Source organism: Labeo rohita, chromosome 10 (assembly GCF_022985175.1).
Source record: "Labeo rohita strain BAU-BD-2019 chromosome 10, IGBB_LRoh.1.0, whole genome shotgun sequence".
NCBI classification, from domain to species: Eukaryota; Metazoa; Chordata; class Actinopteri; order Cypriniformes; family Cyprinidae; genus Labeo; species Labeo rohita.
The window spans coordinates 19,215,612-19,229,575 of record NC_066878.1 but is presented as its reverse complement, the minus strand read 5'-3'; the positions used below and the strand labels follow the sequence as shown (position 1 = coordinate 19,229,575).

At 34.7% G+C, this 13,964-nt stretch overlaps 1 protein-coding gene across 1 annotated transcript; it reads left to right on the top strand.

Annotated features, from left to right (window-relative positions):
- Positions 1-216: 216 nt before the first annotated feature.
- On the top strand, positions 217-3,392 carry LOC127171917 (CD209 antigen). Its single transcript, XM_051120872.1, has 5 exons — positions 217-456; positions 2,220-2,618; positions 2,738-2,883; positions 3,013-3,113; positions 3,234-3,392. Exons 1-5 carry the CDS (start codon positions 321-323, stop codon positions 3,385-3,387), a joined length of 936 nt encoding a protein of 311 aa, XP_050976829.1. The 5' UTR covers positions 217-320; the 3' UTR covers positions 3,388-3,392.
- The last annotated feature ends 10,572 nt before the right edge of the window (positions 3,393-13,964 follow it).

Sequence of the window (13,964 nt, the reverse complement as noted above, 5' to 3'; positions counted from 1 at the left end):
TTTTTGCAAATCCATCTAGTGCACTAATGGAGCAGAAATCACACACTTTAGCCTTAAAGAGAAGACAGACAATTATGAGGTGATTGCCTGACCTCTTATGATCAAACTTATGTTTAGAGTCACTTCTCCCCCTTTCCGGCCCTGGCAGCTTTACTGTCATGTGATTCACACATTGACCACCAACGCTTTCATTTTGAGTGCAGCTCCATTAAATGCAAAGCATTGCAACCTAAACAATTTGAAACCAGACAGACTACAGGGTCAACACATTATCATAGACAACATTTATAGATTAGATATAACTGAAATTATATGTGATAATGAGAACTGAGACTGTGGAAATGGACAGAGGAGAAAGAGTGGAGATGGTGGTGGCTATCTATGACAGTGCAGATACTGTGAGACGCCGAGATTTTGGGACACATGCAGAGAGACAACAGCCACTTCAACACATAGGTAGTAATGTCATTTTACTTTATAACAGTCAGACAGAAGCATTGTAATATCTCTTGCAGTTTTTTCACTATCATTTTAACTCCTTTTTTGAACATTCTTTAAACACAAAAAGAAGGTTGTAAAAGGGGGTTTCCCCAGTGATGCAATAGAAGAACCATATTTGGGTCTTCAAAGAATCTTTCAGAAAACAGTTCTTAACTAAACATTTTCTTTCTTAGTGTGAAGGTAATTTAAATAATACAAAGACACCTTTTCTCCACTGGAAAGGTTCCATGGATGTTAAAGGTTCTTTCCTGAACATTAATAATCTGAAGGACCTTTCTGCAAAATAAAATCTTTAGTGTAATGGAATATTCCATTGATGTTATATATTTTTCTCATGTCACTTTTTAACTAATTTTAGTGTAAGTGTGTAACTGTCACAACTGTATTATGGGACATCACAACTCTGTGCACATTTCATGTCTGCAAAATGTAATAAATCATTTAAAACATTCAATGTTCATTCATGTTTTTAAAGCCTAATCGTAGTGTTAGTAAATTTGTCAGTTTTTTTAGGTTAGGTGTTTAGATTTTCAAATTTCAGCAGGAGGTAAACGTTTGCTGCTAAAAGTGAGTACTCTAGTACACATTAGAAAAGAAACATTCTCATTTGTAAGTAAACTATATGTTTTCTTTTTTTTTTTTTTTCTTTTTTTTTTTTTTTTAAGAAATGTATTACATGTAAACAGAAAATGTACATTTGAAAGTCAGTTTTTGCACATTACTTACATGTAAAGTCATATATAGTGAACAAAAAAATTGACATTAAATGACAAGAATGTAATATTGTGATTGCTTCATTACAATGGCAGGTCATTTTCCAATTTAGCAGATATAACAAACTTTCCATGTCATATCTGTAGAATATATATGTATGTTTTATAGATTTTGGTAACTGAATGGATCATTTTGCATTTGATGGCTCACACGATCAAAGCATGTTTAGAAGAATATGATAATTTCACTGAGAATAAACTCAGTTTTGATCATCAGGCTTCTGTTTTGCACAATGTGCATGACATTGTGCAAAAGCATCAGCAGTTATACTTTACTTAGTGCTAGAATTGCTAAACAGGGAAAACTGTGTCAGACTGCAGTACACTGACGGAAGTGGAAATTTCTGTGGGTGATCAACTTTGCACAGATACAGCCAGATCATTTCTGTGATGTCCAATGCAAGGTGCACAAATTAACAGAGTCACAAAGAAGCAAAATGGGTTAATACATGCTTTTTTTGGGTGTTAAATAATGCTGCAAATATCAGTAAACTGACTACTGCATACAAATCTTGCATAATTTATTTTAATGCACTCCTTATATAAATGTTATGTCTGAAAGAGAAACTCCTGCAAATGCATATTGAAGCTCAACTGCAAAAATAACTGTGCATTTCTCTCTATTTCAGAGAGAGATTTCATCTCTATTTTTTTAAAACACCAAACAATGGTTTGCAGTGGGCTCAAACTGTTACTAAATCTGTCCCTTACTCATTTACATATTAAAACGCATGCAATTGGTTTAAAATACTTCATATTCGGTGTGAAGTAATAATTGTACAGAGATGTAAACTCACTGTTCTGAGGGAAAAAATAAAATATAAAAAAATTATTTCAGAACTGAGCCAAAGCGGTTCCATAAAACTTTAAGAGTAAAGTTCTTGATGTCATAATAGTGAAGTATGAGTGTAAAAATACATTTACCCCCATGTTTGTCATCCACAGGAAGTACTTCAGTGAACAACAAAAAGCACAGAGCAGCTGAAGTGTGTTTGTGTCTGCTGTGTTTTCTTCTGCTGATTGCTGTAATAGTGCTGTGTGTGTGTTTCACCACTGAGAGACACCAGCTACTAACCTACATCAGTAACCTGATTGAGGAAAGAGTGCAGGTAATGGAACACAACAATAACCTGACTCAAGAAAGAGAGCAGATACTTACCAAACATGAGCAGACACTTAACCACAACAATAACTTGACTAAAGAAAGACAGCAGGTTTTTACAAACAATACGAAATTAACAGCAGAGAAAGAACGTTTACTGAAGGAGAACAAAATTCTGACTGAAAAAAGAGAGCAGATAAAAAACGAGATTAATGAACTCAAACGTGGACTTTTGGAACAAGGTAATTGTGTTTTCATTCTCCTTAAATCTTTTTTTTTTTTTTTTTAATCATGCCACTTCATATAAATAAGTACTGAATTAATAATGTCTAAACTAATATCTAAACTGTTCTAAAAACAGATCAGCGAACTGACAACTTTAAATGGATTTACTACAACTTTAGTTTTTATTACATTTCCTCTGAGAAGAAAGGCTGGATTGACAGCAGCCAAGACTGTCAACAGAGAGGAGCAGATCTGGCGATCATAAACAGCCAAAAGGAACAAGTGCGTGACAAAGAAAAAGCTTTGAGTAGAGAGCTGAGTTGTTTGTGCATGATGATGTATACGGGTTGGTCTGTTTTTAAACATTTTAGATGTTTATGGATTATACATAATACCGTTCTTTTAAAACAGGATTTTTTACAAAAGATTGCTGTTTATGAGGATTTTTGGATTGGTTTGAGAAAGATACAGGGACTATGGAAATGGACTGGTGGCGCCACAATGACAAATCGGTAAGTGGTCACTGAATTTAACTGGACATTAGCCTGAAAGCTTTTCTACAGTCAGCATCATATACTCATAACCGACTAAATCTACTGTAAATAAACCAGTCTGCTTCATTATTGTTTCAGGTACTGGAGATCTCAGTATCCGCGTTTATATGGTTATTGTGTTCTGATCACTTCAACAGGTTGGGTAGATGATTCATGTACTAATTATAAAAAATGGATCTGCAAGAGAAGAATTTTACAATCATTACATGATATAAATATGTACACATCATGAAATAAACTCACCATATTTAAAAAAAAAAACAAAAAAAAAAACATTAGTCCTGCTTTGCATTTTTTGTATTATTATAATGCTATATTATTGGACAGTACAAGTACTTTTGAAATTAAATATCTTTACTATGTTATTCGTCACTTTTAAAATACAGCTAAATAAAAAAATACAAGCTTAATGTTATATATCTAAATAATCAAAGAGATTAAAGTCAGCATTAAGGTTGATCGGTGGTCTGGTGGTGTCTCATTAGGGTTTATTAAACCATTTTTCCTCCCTGCTGGTCATATCAACAGCAATCAAAGCCAGTAGACAGACTGATAGTCCCTCATTCTGCTCTGTGACTCTAGTGATAGATGAATCACAGCTGATGTGTATTTGTCTTTCCTCATCAAAGCCTCAGACTCTTAACCACTGCAACTCCATTACACAAGCTTTCATCTACTTCCTTTCCACAAACAGTCAGGTACTCAGATCACAAATACTTACTTCACAAAGAGGGATACCTAATGTAAAAGCTTTGCTAAACATAACATTTAAAGAAGAAATAAAACTAGATCTGTTGTATTGTTTGTCTATTAGATTACATATACAGTATTTGTATCAAATATATCAAATGCATATTTCAAATGCATATTTTTTTATGTCCTGTAACTAGGTGTGAGCAACACTATCAACTGATCTCTAGAGTAAACTAATGTTTCATTAACACAGCAAAGCACTAAGCTAACGGCCTCTCGGAAAACAAAACAACAGACTTGAAAGGAGATGAGCCATTTAGTACACAATACACTCTCTAACTAATAAACATCACAATATCACACTCCTACCCCAGTGGGCAATTACAAGTCCTGCCTCAAAACACAATGAATCTGTCAATAACACTACAGCATGTGCATGTGCTGTCTGTCCACACTTAATAGCATAGTTGAAATACATATTTTGTATTCAGTCCTTGCTTGCTTTATTTAAGTCACATCAGCTAACCACAGGTGTACCTCAGGGCTCAGTGCTGGCCCCTCTTCTCTTTCTGATACACACAACCTCAATGGGCCTAATCATTCAAATTTTCCTATCACTCCAATGGCAGCTTATTTTGAAAACACTAACACCATTGAGGCCAGTAAGAACCTTCAGACATACACTACCAGTCAAAGGTTTTTAAACAGTAACATTTTTAATGTTTTTAAAGAAGTCTCTTCTGCTCAACAAGCCTGCATTGATTTGATCTAAAGTACAGCAAAAACAGCCACAGTTTGAAATATTTGTTACTATTTAAAATAACCGTTTTCTATTTGAATATATTTTTTTTTATTCCTGTGATTTCAAAGCTGAATTTTTTAGCATCATTACTCCTTTATTATTATAATATGCTGATTTGCTGCTCATTTTTTTCCAGGTTTCTTTGATAGAAAATAGAAAGTTCAAAAGAACAGCATTTATCTGAAATAGAAATCTTTTGTAACATTATAAATGTCTTTATCATCACTTTTGATCAATTTGCTAAACTTGCTGAATAAAACTATTAATTTCTATATTTCTATTTATTTCAGATAAATGCTGATCTTTGGATCTTTCTATTCATCAAAGAATCCTGAAAAAAATTGTACTCAACTGTTTTAAGGATTAATGATGATGATGATAATAATAATAATAATAATAATAATAATAATAATATATGTTTCTTGAGCATCAAATCATCATATTATAATGATTTCTGAAGGATCATGTGACACTGAAGACTGGAGTAATGATGCTGAAAATTTAGATTTGATCATAGGAATAAATTACATTTTAAACTATATTCAAATAGAAAGCAGTTATTTTAAATAGTAAAAATATTTCACAATGGTACAGCTTTTGCTGTATTTCGGATCAAATAAATGCAGGCTTGGTGAGCAGAAGACATTTCTTTAAAAAACATTAAAAATCTTACAGTCCAAAAACTTTTGACTGGTAGTATACATAAGTAGGATTTTAAGACATTAGTACTTTTATTCAGCAAGAATGCATTAAATTGATCAAAAGAGTCAGTAAAGACTTTAATATTGTTACAAATGTACTTCGCTTCAAATAAATGGTGTTCCTTCAAACTTTCAATTATCAAATGTGCACTAAAAGACCTAGGATAAGTTGGATTAAAATATATATATATATTAATGGTAACATTTAATTTTGATGGTCCCTATTGAGAGTTAGTAGACATATAGGTCCAAATGTTCAGGGTTGCCAGGTTTTCAGAACAAAACCCGACCAATTGCTACTCAAAAGCCCAATCGTGTTTTTTGCAGGGTTCCCCTGGTAAGATTAGCATTTCAGGGGATAAATATTATGTTACTGGGGTCACTTCAACCCACGGACATGAAAAACAACCCACGGCAATAGTGTTAAAGTAGCCCAATTACATTGGAAAACTGTGGACTTAGCAACACTGCAAATGTTACTTATAGTCAACAGAATGTGCTAAAGGGACCATCAAAATAAAGCACCATATTAATTTATTAGCAATTTGTTTTAATATGTTTTATGTAATGCACTGATGTTTATCAGTTTTCAAGTATCCAGATACTTTCTGGACCTTTTTAGTAGCTTGTAGTACTTATATGAACAACTTTGGAAATTTGTATTCCAGCACTTCTCATATTGGCTGTAGAATTTCTAATTAGAAGTCACTTTATTCTTCTAAATGAATAAACTCGTAAATGTAAATGTTCCTGACGGCCACAAACTGTAACCACACCTATGCAAACTGCCACACCCATATGATTGCTTGCAATGAATATGCATTAAAATGCATTTTGGACCATGCTTAAGTATTCATATGGGCTGTTGATATTGTAGCAAAGCTATTGGAGCAGATGTCATTGATGCTTGCTCAATGAGGCTTTGTTTTGATTGTGGCTGTTTTGTCACCGCCCAGCCCTTACGAAAATTATCCATGGTTTTACTACAGTAACCATAGTATAACCATGTATTTGTAATAAAACTGTGGTTATACAAATGGTAAAATATGCCAAAAACATGCACTCTAAAAAAATGCTGGGTTATTTTTTTAATCCAAATGCTGGGTTCAGCCTGTTGGGTCATTTCATTGGGTTATTTTTAATATTTTACCCAGGTGCTGTTTTTTTTTTTTTTTTTTTTTTTTTTTTTTTTTAACCCAAAAGCTGGGGCCGACTTTGGTAATATAGGTTTGTATATATTTTATTTCATTTATAAAGACTTTACTGTGTTGTAAATTGTATTATTTTATGCAACGCAACATAAAGATTAAATGTCAGTCAGCTGCATCAGCAACGTTTGTTTTGTAGAGTGAATTAAGGATGATTGGGACATAGGGTAAAACAGGACAGTATACTATACAGAACAACTATACAGAATTTATTTTCTCACCTAATGAGGGAACATAAAAAGTCCTAGGTGTAAGACATAATTAATGACAAGCTTTTGCTAGTTTTCATAATAAGGTCCTAAAATTGTTGTAAATACTGTATTATACAAAGTTTTGATGGAAACATAAATATGATGCACTACTTGTACAAAATCAGTAAAAAAATTGTTAATATCATGTTTTTATTTCCTGAATTAGGTTGTTTTTATTTTGTACCAACCACCCAAACACATTTTGGGTGGATGGGCAGCATAATTTTGTGTGATTGGGACAGTACTTAAAGGCTTTGCTAATTAAGAAAATGATTGACCTTGTAATAGAGAACCACTGTATATGCTGTTTATGCCCTAAATCAATGGTTTCCATCCTTTTTATTTGTGCAAGCCCTAATCAACCACAAAAAAAAATTCATGAACTAGCTAGATTTTTGCCAAAATAAAAATTCACAACTAGAATTGTTTTGGAAATAGAAGCATTTCTGTTAAAGGTTTGTGCAGGTTAAATGTGTTTGTTAATTGGTGATGGATGGCTTTTTTAATTTTTAATTTTTTCTTGTCTATTTGATTTTTAAATGTTTTCAATGGCTTTTGGACCTTCAGGCCTTCCTTTACTTCAGTTACATGTGTTGTATTGTGTGAATTTTGGATAGATTTATGAACTGAGAAATAAAGTTGAACAGAAATAAACATGAGCACTTAATAATGATGAACAGAAAAGAAAATGTTGCATATAAAATTATATTAAAGTATAAACTAACTTGTGTAGTACAGTAAATAATCTTACACTACCTTAAATCAATGAAAATATGTGCTGTCCCAATCACCCAAACCTTGTGTCCCAATCACCTAAATGTTACAAAAAAATGTTTTGGGCTCAGTTTACAGAAAAGTGTATACCATACATCCTTTAATTCTAATATAACATTGTTTCCCCCTCAAATGGGTAGCTAACATCTTCAGTATTACAGAAATATATAATGTGTTGGGCTGATGTTTTAAATTTATGCCAAGAAACCTTGCACAAGGCAGAATTTTAAAAACTGTCCCAATCACCCTTAATTCACCCTATTTTGTCCATGTGTTCTTGCTTAATAATAAATGTTCATCTTTTGATTACTGCTGTTGCCTCTAGTAATTCTGTGTGTGTGTGTTTTATAAGTTCCAGTACATTTTAAGCCAGCAATATGATTTTTAATTTTTTTATTAATTTTTAAAACAATAGTTGACTTTGGTAAAAACATTTAACCAGCTGGGTCAAAATATCCCAGCGTGTGTTCTGTGCAGTATTTACCCAGCGCTGGGTTTCCAAATATAACCAAGTTAGGTTGTTTTTAACCCAACATTTTTAGAGTGTGGTTACTACACTTTTACTATAATAAAACCATGGTTAATTACATGGTAAAAACACACTCAGGCCTCTTGTCCAAATAGCTCCAAAGTTGTGCATAAAGGCAGTGAAGCTTTTTTATTACACAATGGTATAAAAGTGGACAATGTGCTGTTTTTGAACAATGAAACCCATAAAACACTCCAAACTTGAGGTGCAGTCACATCTGCAGCAAAATTTCAGCAAAATTTCAATTCCAAAACAGGCCTATTGTTTATTGTCAATAGCACAGAGATGTATAAAGCACAAATCACACAGAAGTCACTTTCAGACCAAGTAGTTTTCTGTTGATTAGCATGGCCAATTTTCTTGACCAACTTGAACAAGAGCAAAATCTGCATTGGGAACTTTTCACCCTCACATGAAACTCCTGTTCGTGTGGATTCCTATTGAAATGACTGGATTTCATCTACAAAATCTCATCAAGCTAGAATGTGACCACACCTTTAAAGTAAAAGGGAAAGACCCAGTCGAGACACAATCCCTTATAAATCAAGGCAACAGAGCAAGTCAGACAAAAATAACTCTTGAGGAAACGTGTGTGGCTTTACTAGACCAGAACAATGGGACGAGAGGGCGGCTCAAGAAACAGCCTCATTCCGGAGACCAGCGACGACTACAGTAGAGGGAAATTAGCGATGACCCCCAAGGAGCTTGTGGACGACTCGTGGCTTCCTGCCCTGGTTCGTGCCTCCCATGCCTCCTCCAGTGTGAAGAAGTACTCTAGTGCACAGGATAGGGGTCACAGGGCCAGAGAAGGTTGGGGGTCCGACGAGGGAAAGGTTCCTGTCCAGGGAAATCCTGTCTTTCAACTGCATCACGTCGAGGTTCAGGACCCTCACTGTGTCTTCGGGCCCCTTTGGGACTGTTAGCTCAAAAATGCAGCTCTGGAGATTGTCCGAAAAGGCGAGCCACACTTCCTCGACACTTTATGATCGAACTCGAGGTCACAGAGAGCGTACGCCAGGAGCAGAGGAGTTTCCGAATTGCAGAAGCAGGCCAAAGATCAGCAACACCTTCAGCATGCACTTTTACGAATAAAGATTCTTTATTGGCATCTGTCAGTGGTTCCATCTTTAGAATTTGGACAAAAGGTTCTTTATAGTAGAAAGTTCTTTAGATTATTAAAATGTTCTAAGAAACCTTTGGAATGTTTATTTGTAAAGCAGCATCTTCAGACACCTGAGGTTCATTCTGCATGAGAAGCGAGACTAAAGCCTGAATATAGAGGGTTGTAGAGGCACGTCGGCGGTATGCATGATGCGATCGCACCGGATCTATGGGTGTGAGACCAGGAGGACTCATCCTCCCTGATGCACAAAGCATCCCTTCATGAGCGCCTCTATTCTCTCCATTGTGAGCGCTGGTTTTAGGGCCGTCTCAAGCTCTCCCTCTCTCAGGCCTGTCACTGGAGCTAAATGACTTCCCTGTCATCAGCTGAACCCACAGCCGGTTCAGCTGCAGGCATTCAGGCGAGCTGAGCTGACAGCTCGCTCCTGATCACAGAGGCTCACAGAGGCACATCTTAAATGGTATGCAGTAAATTAAATGAGGCTGAGCTACATTATCTGGCCTTAATGGGACAACATTACCTGTCTGTCAAAACTAGAATGGCGCATTGTGTAAAAGCAATGACATACTGAATATGTGTGTGTGTGTGTGTGTGTGAGTGATATGATATGTTAGTTTCAATGTTGTGTTATTTTTGGGGTTTCATGAAAGCACTTCTAAAGGGTCTTTGAAATTATATTTTAAAAAAACCTTTCAAAAAATAAAAAGGTAATTAAAAAGATTCATTCTATTTTTTGACAAAATCTAATATTGTTATTCAGCAAGGACACATTAAATTGATCAAAAGTGACAGAAAAGACCTTTACATTGTTTCAAAAACACTCTCAAAAAAACGCTTTTTTTGAATGTTCTATTCATCAAAGAATCTTTTAATAATTTTATCACAAAAATATTAACCCTTTAACTGTCACTGTCCCCTCTGTGGTACTTTACTTCACCATATTACAAATAAATCCTAATCTAATCATGACAAACTATATATCGTTGGGAAGGTCTAAGACTCCTAAACAGATATTTTACCACTCTTTTGTGTTACAAATTATGTAGGAAAAGTAATAGATTAATTTATAACAAGAATGCACCTCAAAAATCTACATCATAACAGGAGTTCTGACCTTTGTCACAAAAAGACTTTCTTTGTTGCCTTTTTCCCTATCATGCAATAGAAGTCTTAAAGGGGTCATTGGATGCCCATTTTCCACAAGTTGATATGATTCTTTAGGGTTTTAATGAAAAGTCTATAATATACTTTCGTTAAAAATTCTCAATGGTTGTGCAAAACAACATCCTTTTTACCTTGCCAAAATCAGTTCTGCAAAAATCATCTCATTCTGGTTGAGGCTGCTTTAAATGCAAATGAGCTCTGCTCGCCCCGCCCCTCTCTTCTCTCTGTGGAGTGACAAGCCTGTTTACTTTAGCTGCATTTAGCATTTAGCCGCTAAACTTGCAAACTAGCACATTATTAGGAAAGGCGATTGCAAAGATTCATAAAAAACCCTTATACTCACTTCTGCTGTAAGTGAAGCTGGATCATGAACATAGACAGATATATGTAGATCGGGAGGCGCATTCCCTTCACAAACAAACTTAATCTACTGCATCTTCAGCAGCTCAGATGTTGGGAGTAAATGACGACCACTATGTTCATTATTACATCCAGCAACACAACACCTCAATCGGAGATATTCTTGTCCAACTTACATCCCTGCTTCGGCATCGAAACAAAGAGGGCGGACTGTTACAGCTGATCTGAGGTAAAACGCTCATGTGGGAGCAGCCTCCGTTGGTGTGACGCCACAATGACAGGCATCTGAGAATGGCTCGATTTGAAAAAGGGAATATTATTTTTACAGATTTACAGAACCACTGCATGGATTTTTATCATTATAGGGTAAATTTGTACATACACTGCCAACACACATTAATGTTCAAACAACATGAAAAAGATGACCCCTTTAAGAAATTATATATCAACTGAAAACTTCTCAGAATTCATCCTTTAAAAACCATTTTAAAACCAGACATTGCATTACCATTGAAATTGACTCTATGCACGATCACTTCCGCGTTTGGTCTCAGTCCGCTCAGTTACATCCGGTGCAGCACCGGAAGCCGTTTTCGCTATTGGTTATAACTGTGTGAAACTGGAGCAGGAGAGGATGACATACTTCACTCGCTGTTTACAAGAGCTTCCCTGCATAAATGTAAATGACGTTAATCGTATCGTGAGGCAATCAGCTCAGCAGTGAGAAAGGGAAGGGCTTCAAATGATATATTTAGAGTTACATCGACAATTTTGAGGGCGAGTATTGTCATGCTATAATGTTATACGAATATCGATTCTAGCCATCTTCGTTTCTCACAGTTTATGTCTTTGCATGTATGTATGTATTTATTTATTTATATATCTGTCTAGTTACATTTTATGTACATTGCATCTTATGTGATTTTTTTTTTATTAATATACATTATGGATTGTACTTTATGAACGTTACTAACTATAAATAATATCTCAGTTTTTAGTAAGGCTCAGGTGACAGGAGCGATCTGGGTGAGGGCGACATGTTTCAGGTCGATGAGGAAGTCAGAGAAGCCGCATAGTTTGGGAGTAGGAGGACTTCAGTCAAGACAATCAAGACTTTAGCTAAGCAAAGTTAAGGTTTTAAATAGAGATGCACCGATCGACTTGTGTTGTGCCAGATGTTGCTTGTGCAGCCACATCAGAACTGTTTTGTGTCTCCGTGCAACACAGCGTTTCGTTACTGAATAAATCCACGCTTTTTAACGAATCAAGTGAGTCAGTGATTCAGTAATCCATTCATAAAGGCAGTTGTTGCCTCGTTTCTGAATGAATCAGCTGTTTGGAATCTGTTGAACTCACGTATTTAAACAGCCTTTTGCTGCCACCTACTGGTTTGTTTTCAATTTATTTTCATTTCAATGCCTACAGGTGTAGAAAACACACACACCAAAATAATAATAATAATAATAATAAACGAACACAAATAATCATTTAATATTGTATTTACACAACATCACCGTACATGAAAAGTTTAACACTGCATCAAAGTTATTTATATTTGCATTTCTACATTATAAATATTCAGTTATATTTATGTTTACATTACTGCATTGCATCTGTTCAAAGTTATATATAGTTACATGTTTACAGTATTGTATTGAAACTATTTATTACATTTAAAAGTTTACATTCCTGCAGTGCAGACAACATTGTATAAAATATACGTTTATATTATTTATTACGAAAATAAATCTAAAATCATCAGTCTTCAACAAATGTTTTCCTGTCTTTAATCCTTTGCCCAAGCTTTCACTAATGGGCCATTCTGGTAATTACTATAATGTATAACTATATAATACTATATTGTAATACTTAAATTATAAATCGCTGTCAAATTAATCTTATGAAAGAGTTTTGCCGCTAGTATATTTCGCTATAGAATGCGCTATGCGGAAGTAAATGGGCTGGCCGAGATTCTACCGGAAATACGTCAGCAGCGTTCGTGCATAGAGTCTATTGTACATCAAAATCATATTACAACATGTTTTCATTCATGAATTATAAAAATGTAATTTTGGATAGTGCATTTTCATGTCTATGTTGAAGATAGGGAGTAACAGTTAAAGGGTTAAGCAGCAGCTGATTTAAATACTGCTAATAATAATAAAGTTTCTTAAGCAGAAAATCAGCATATGTCAATGGTTTCTGTAGGATCATGTGACACTGAGGAAGAATAATATGCTAAAAAAAATTCAGCCTTGCATCACAATAATAAATTACATTTTAAAATGTATTTATATATATTCTCCATAGCGGCTGCAAGAGCAGATTCACCGCATTTTTTATTTTATTTTATTTTATTTTTTTTTTTACTGTAGTCGCAATGTTATACTGAGTCACGTTTATCATAAAACTGATAAAAGCATACATACCCCCACTTTATTAGTATTTAAATAGCATATATTTATGTTAAACTTATTATTATTGAACAGATGGCGCTGTATTAAGCAGTATATAAAAAGTGTTTCTGTTGCTCATGCAAACGTTTCTGAAACTTATGTATATTTGATATATATTGCATTTAATTCACTTTATCTGCTATAGAGTATGTAAACATGGCACGAGCGTCACTAACGGGGGCCGAAAGTATCCATCCTGATGACAGTAGCCTATGTATTGTACTTGCACAACCGGAGGCTGCAGTTTCAGGACAGCATTATTTTTTTGTGACAGCGCCATCTAGAGGAGACCTGATTCAAACATTAAACAAACAGTTGCAAAGACTAGATCCATGGAAACGATTCACTTTTTTTGTCTTTCCATCTTATTTGTAAGAGCTGGAGTGAACTTGAGTGTTCAAGGCGGTGTTGCAATTCTCGTTTAGCCTATTTAGCTGTGCAAAACAGTTCATTGTACTGCTGAATGTTATAAACTGGTATTTGTTTTCAAATTATCTTACATTTATTAACGTATTAATAAACACACTAATTTGTAGCGTATTTGTTTCATCGTTTACTGCACTTTGTTATGTGTCACACATCAGAACTGAAGCACTGCGCTGCAGCCAGTAAACTGAAGTCTCACAAAGTCTTGCTTTCTAAGAAAACTAAATTTATAAATTAGGTCAGATATTCAAGAGGGATACCAACAGGTATGTTTAGGTTTAGAAGTTTGTCAGGACAATAATTAAGTATATACAAATAAACA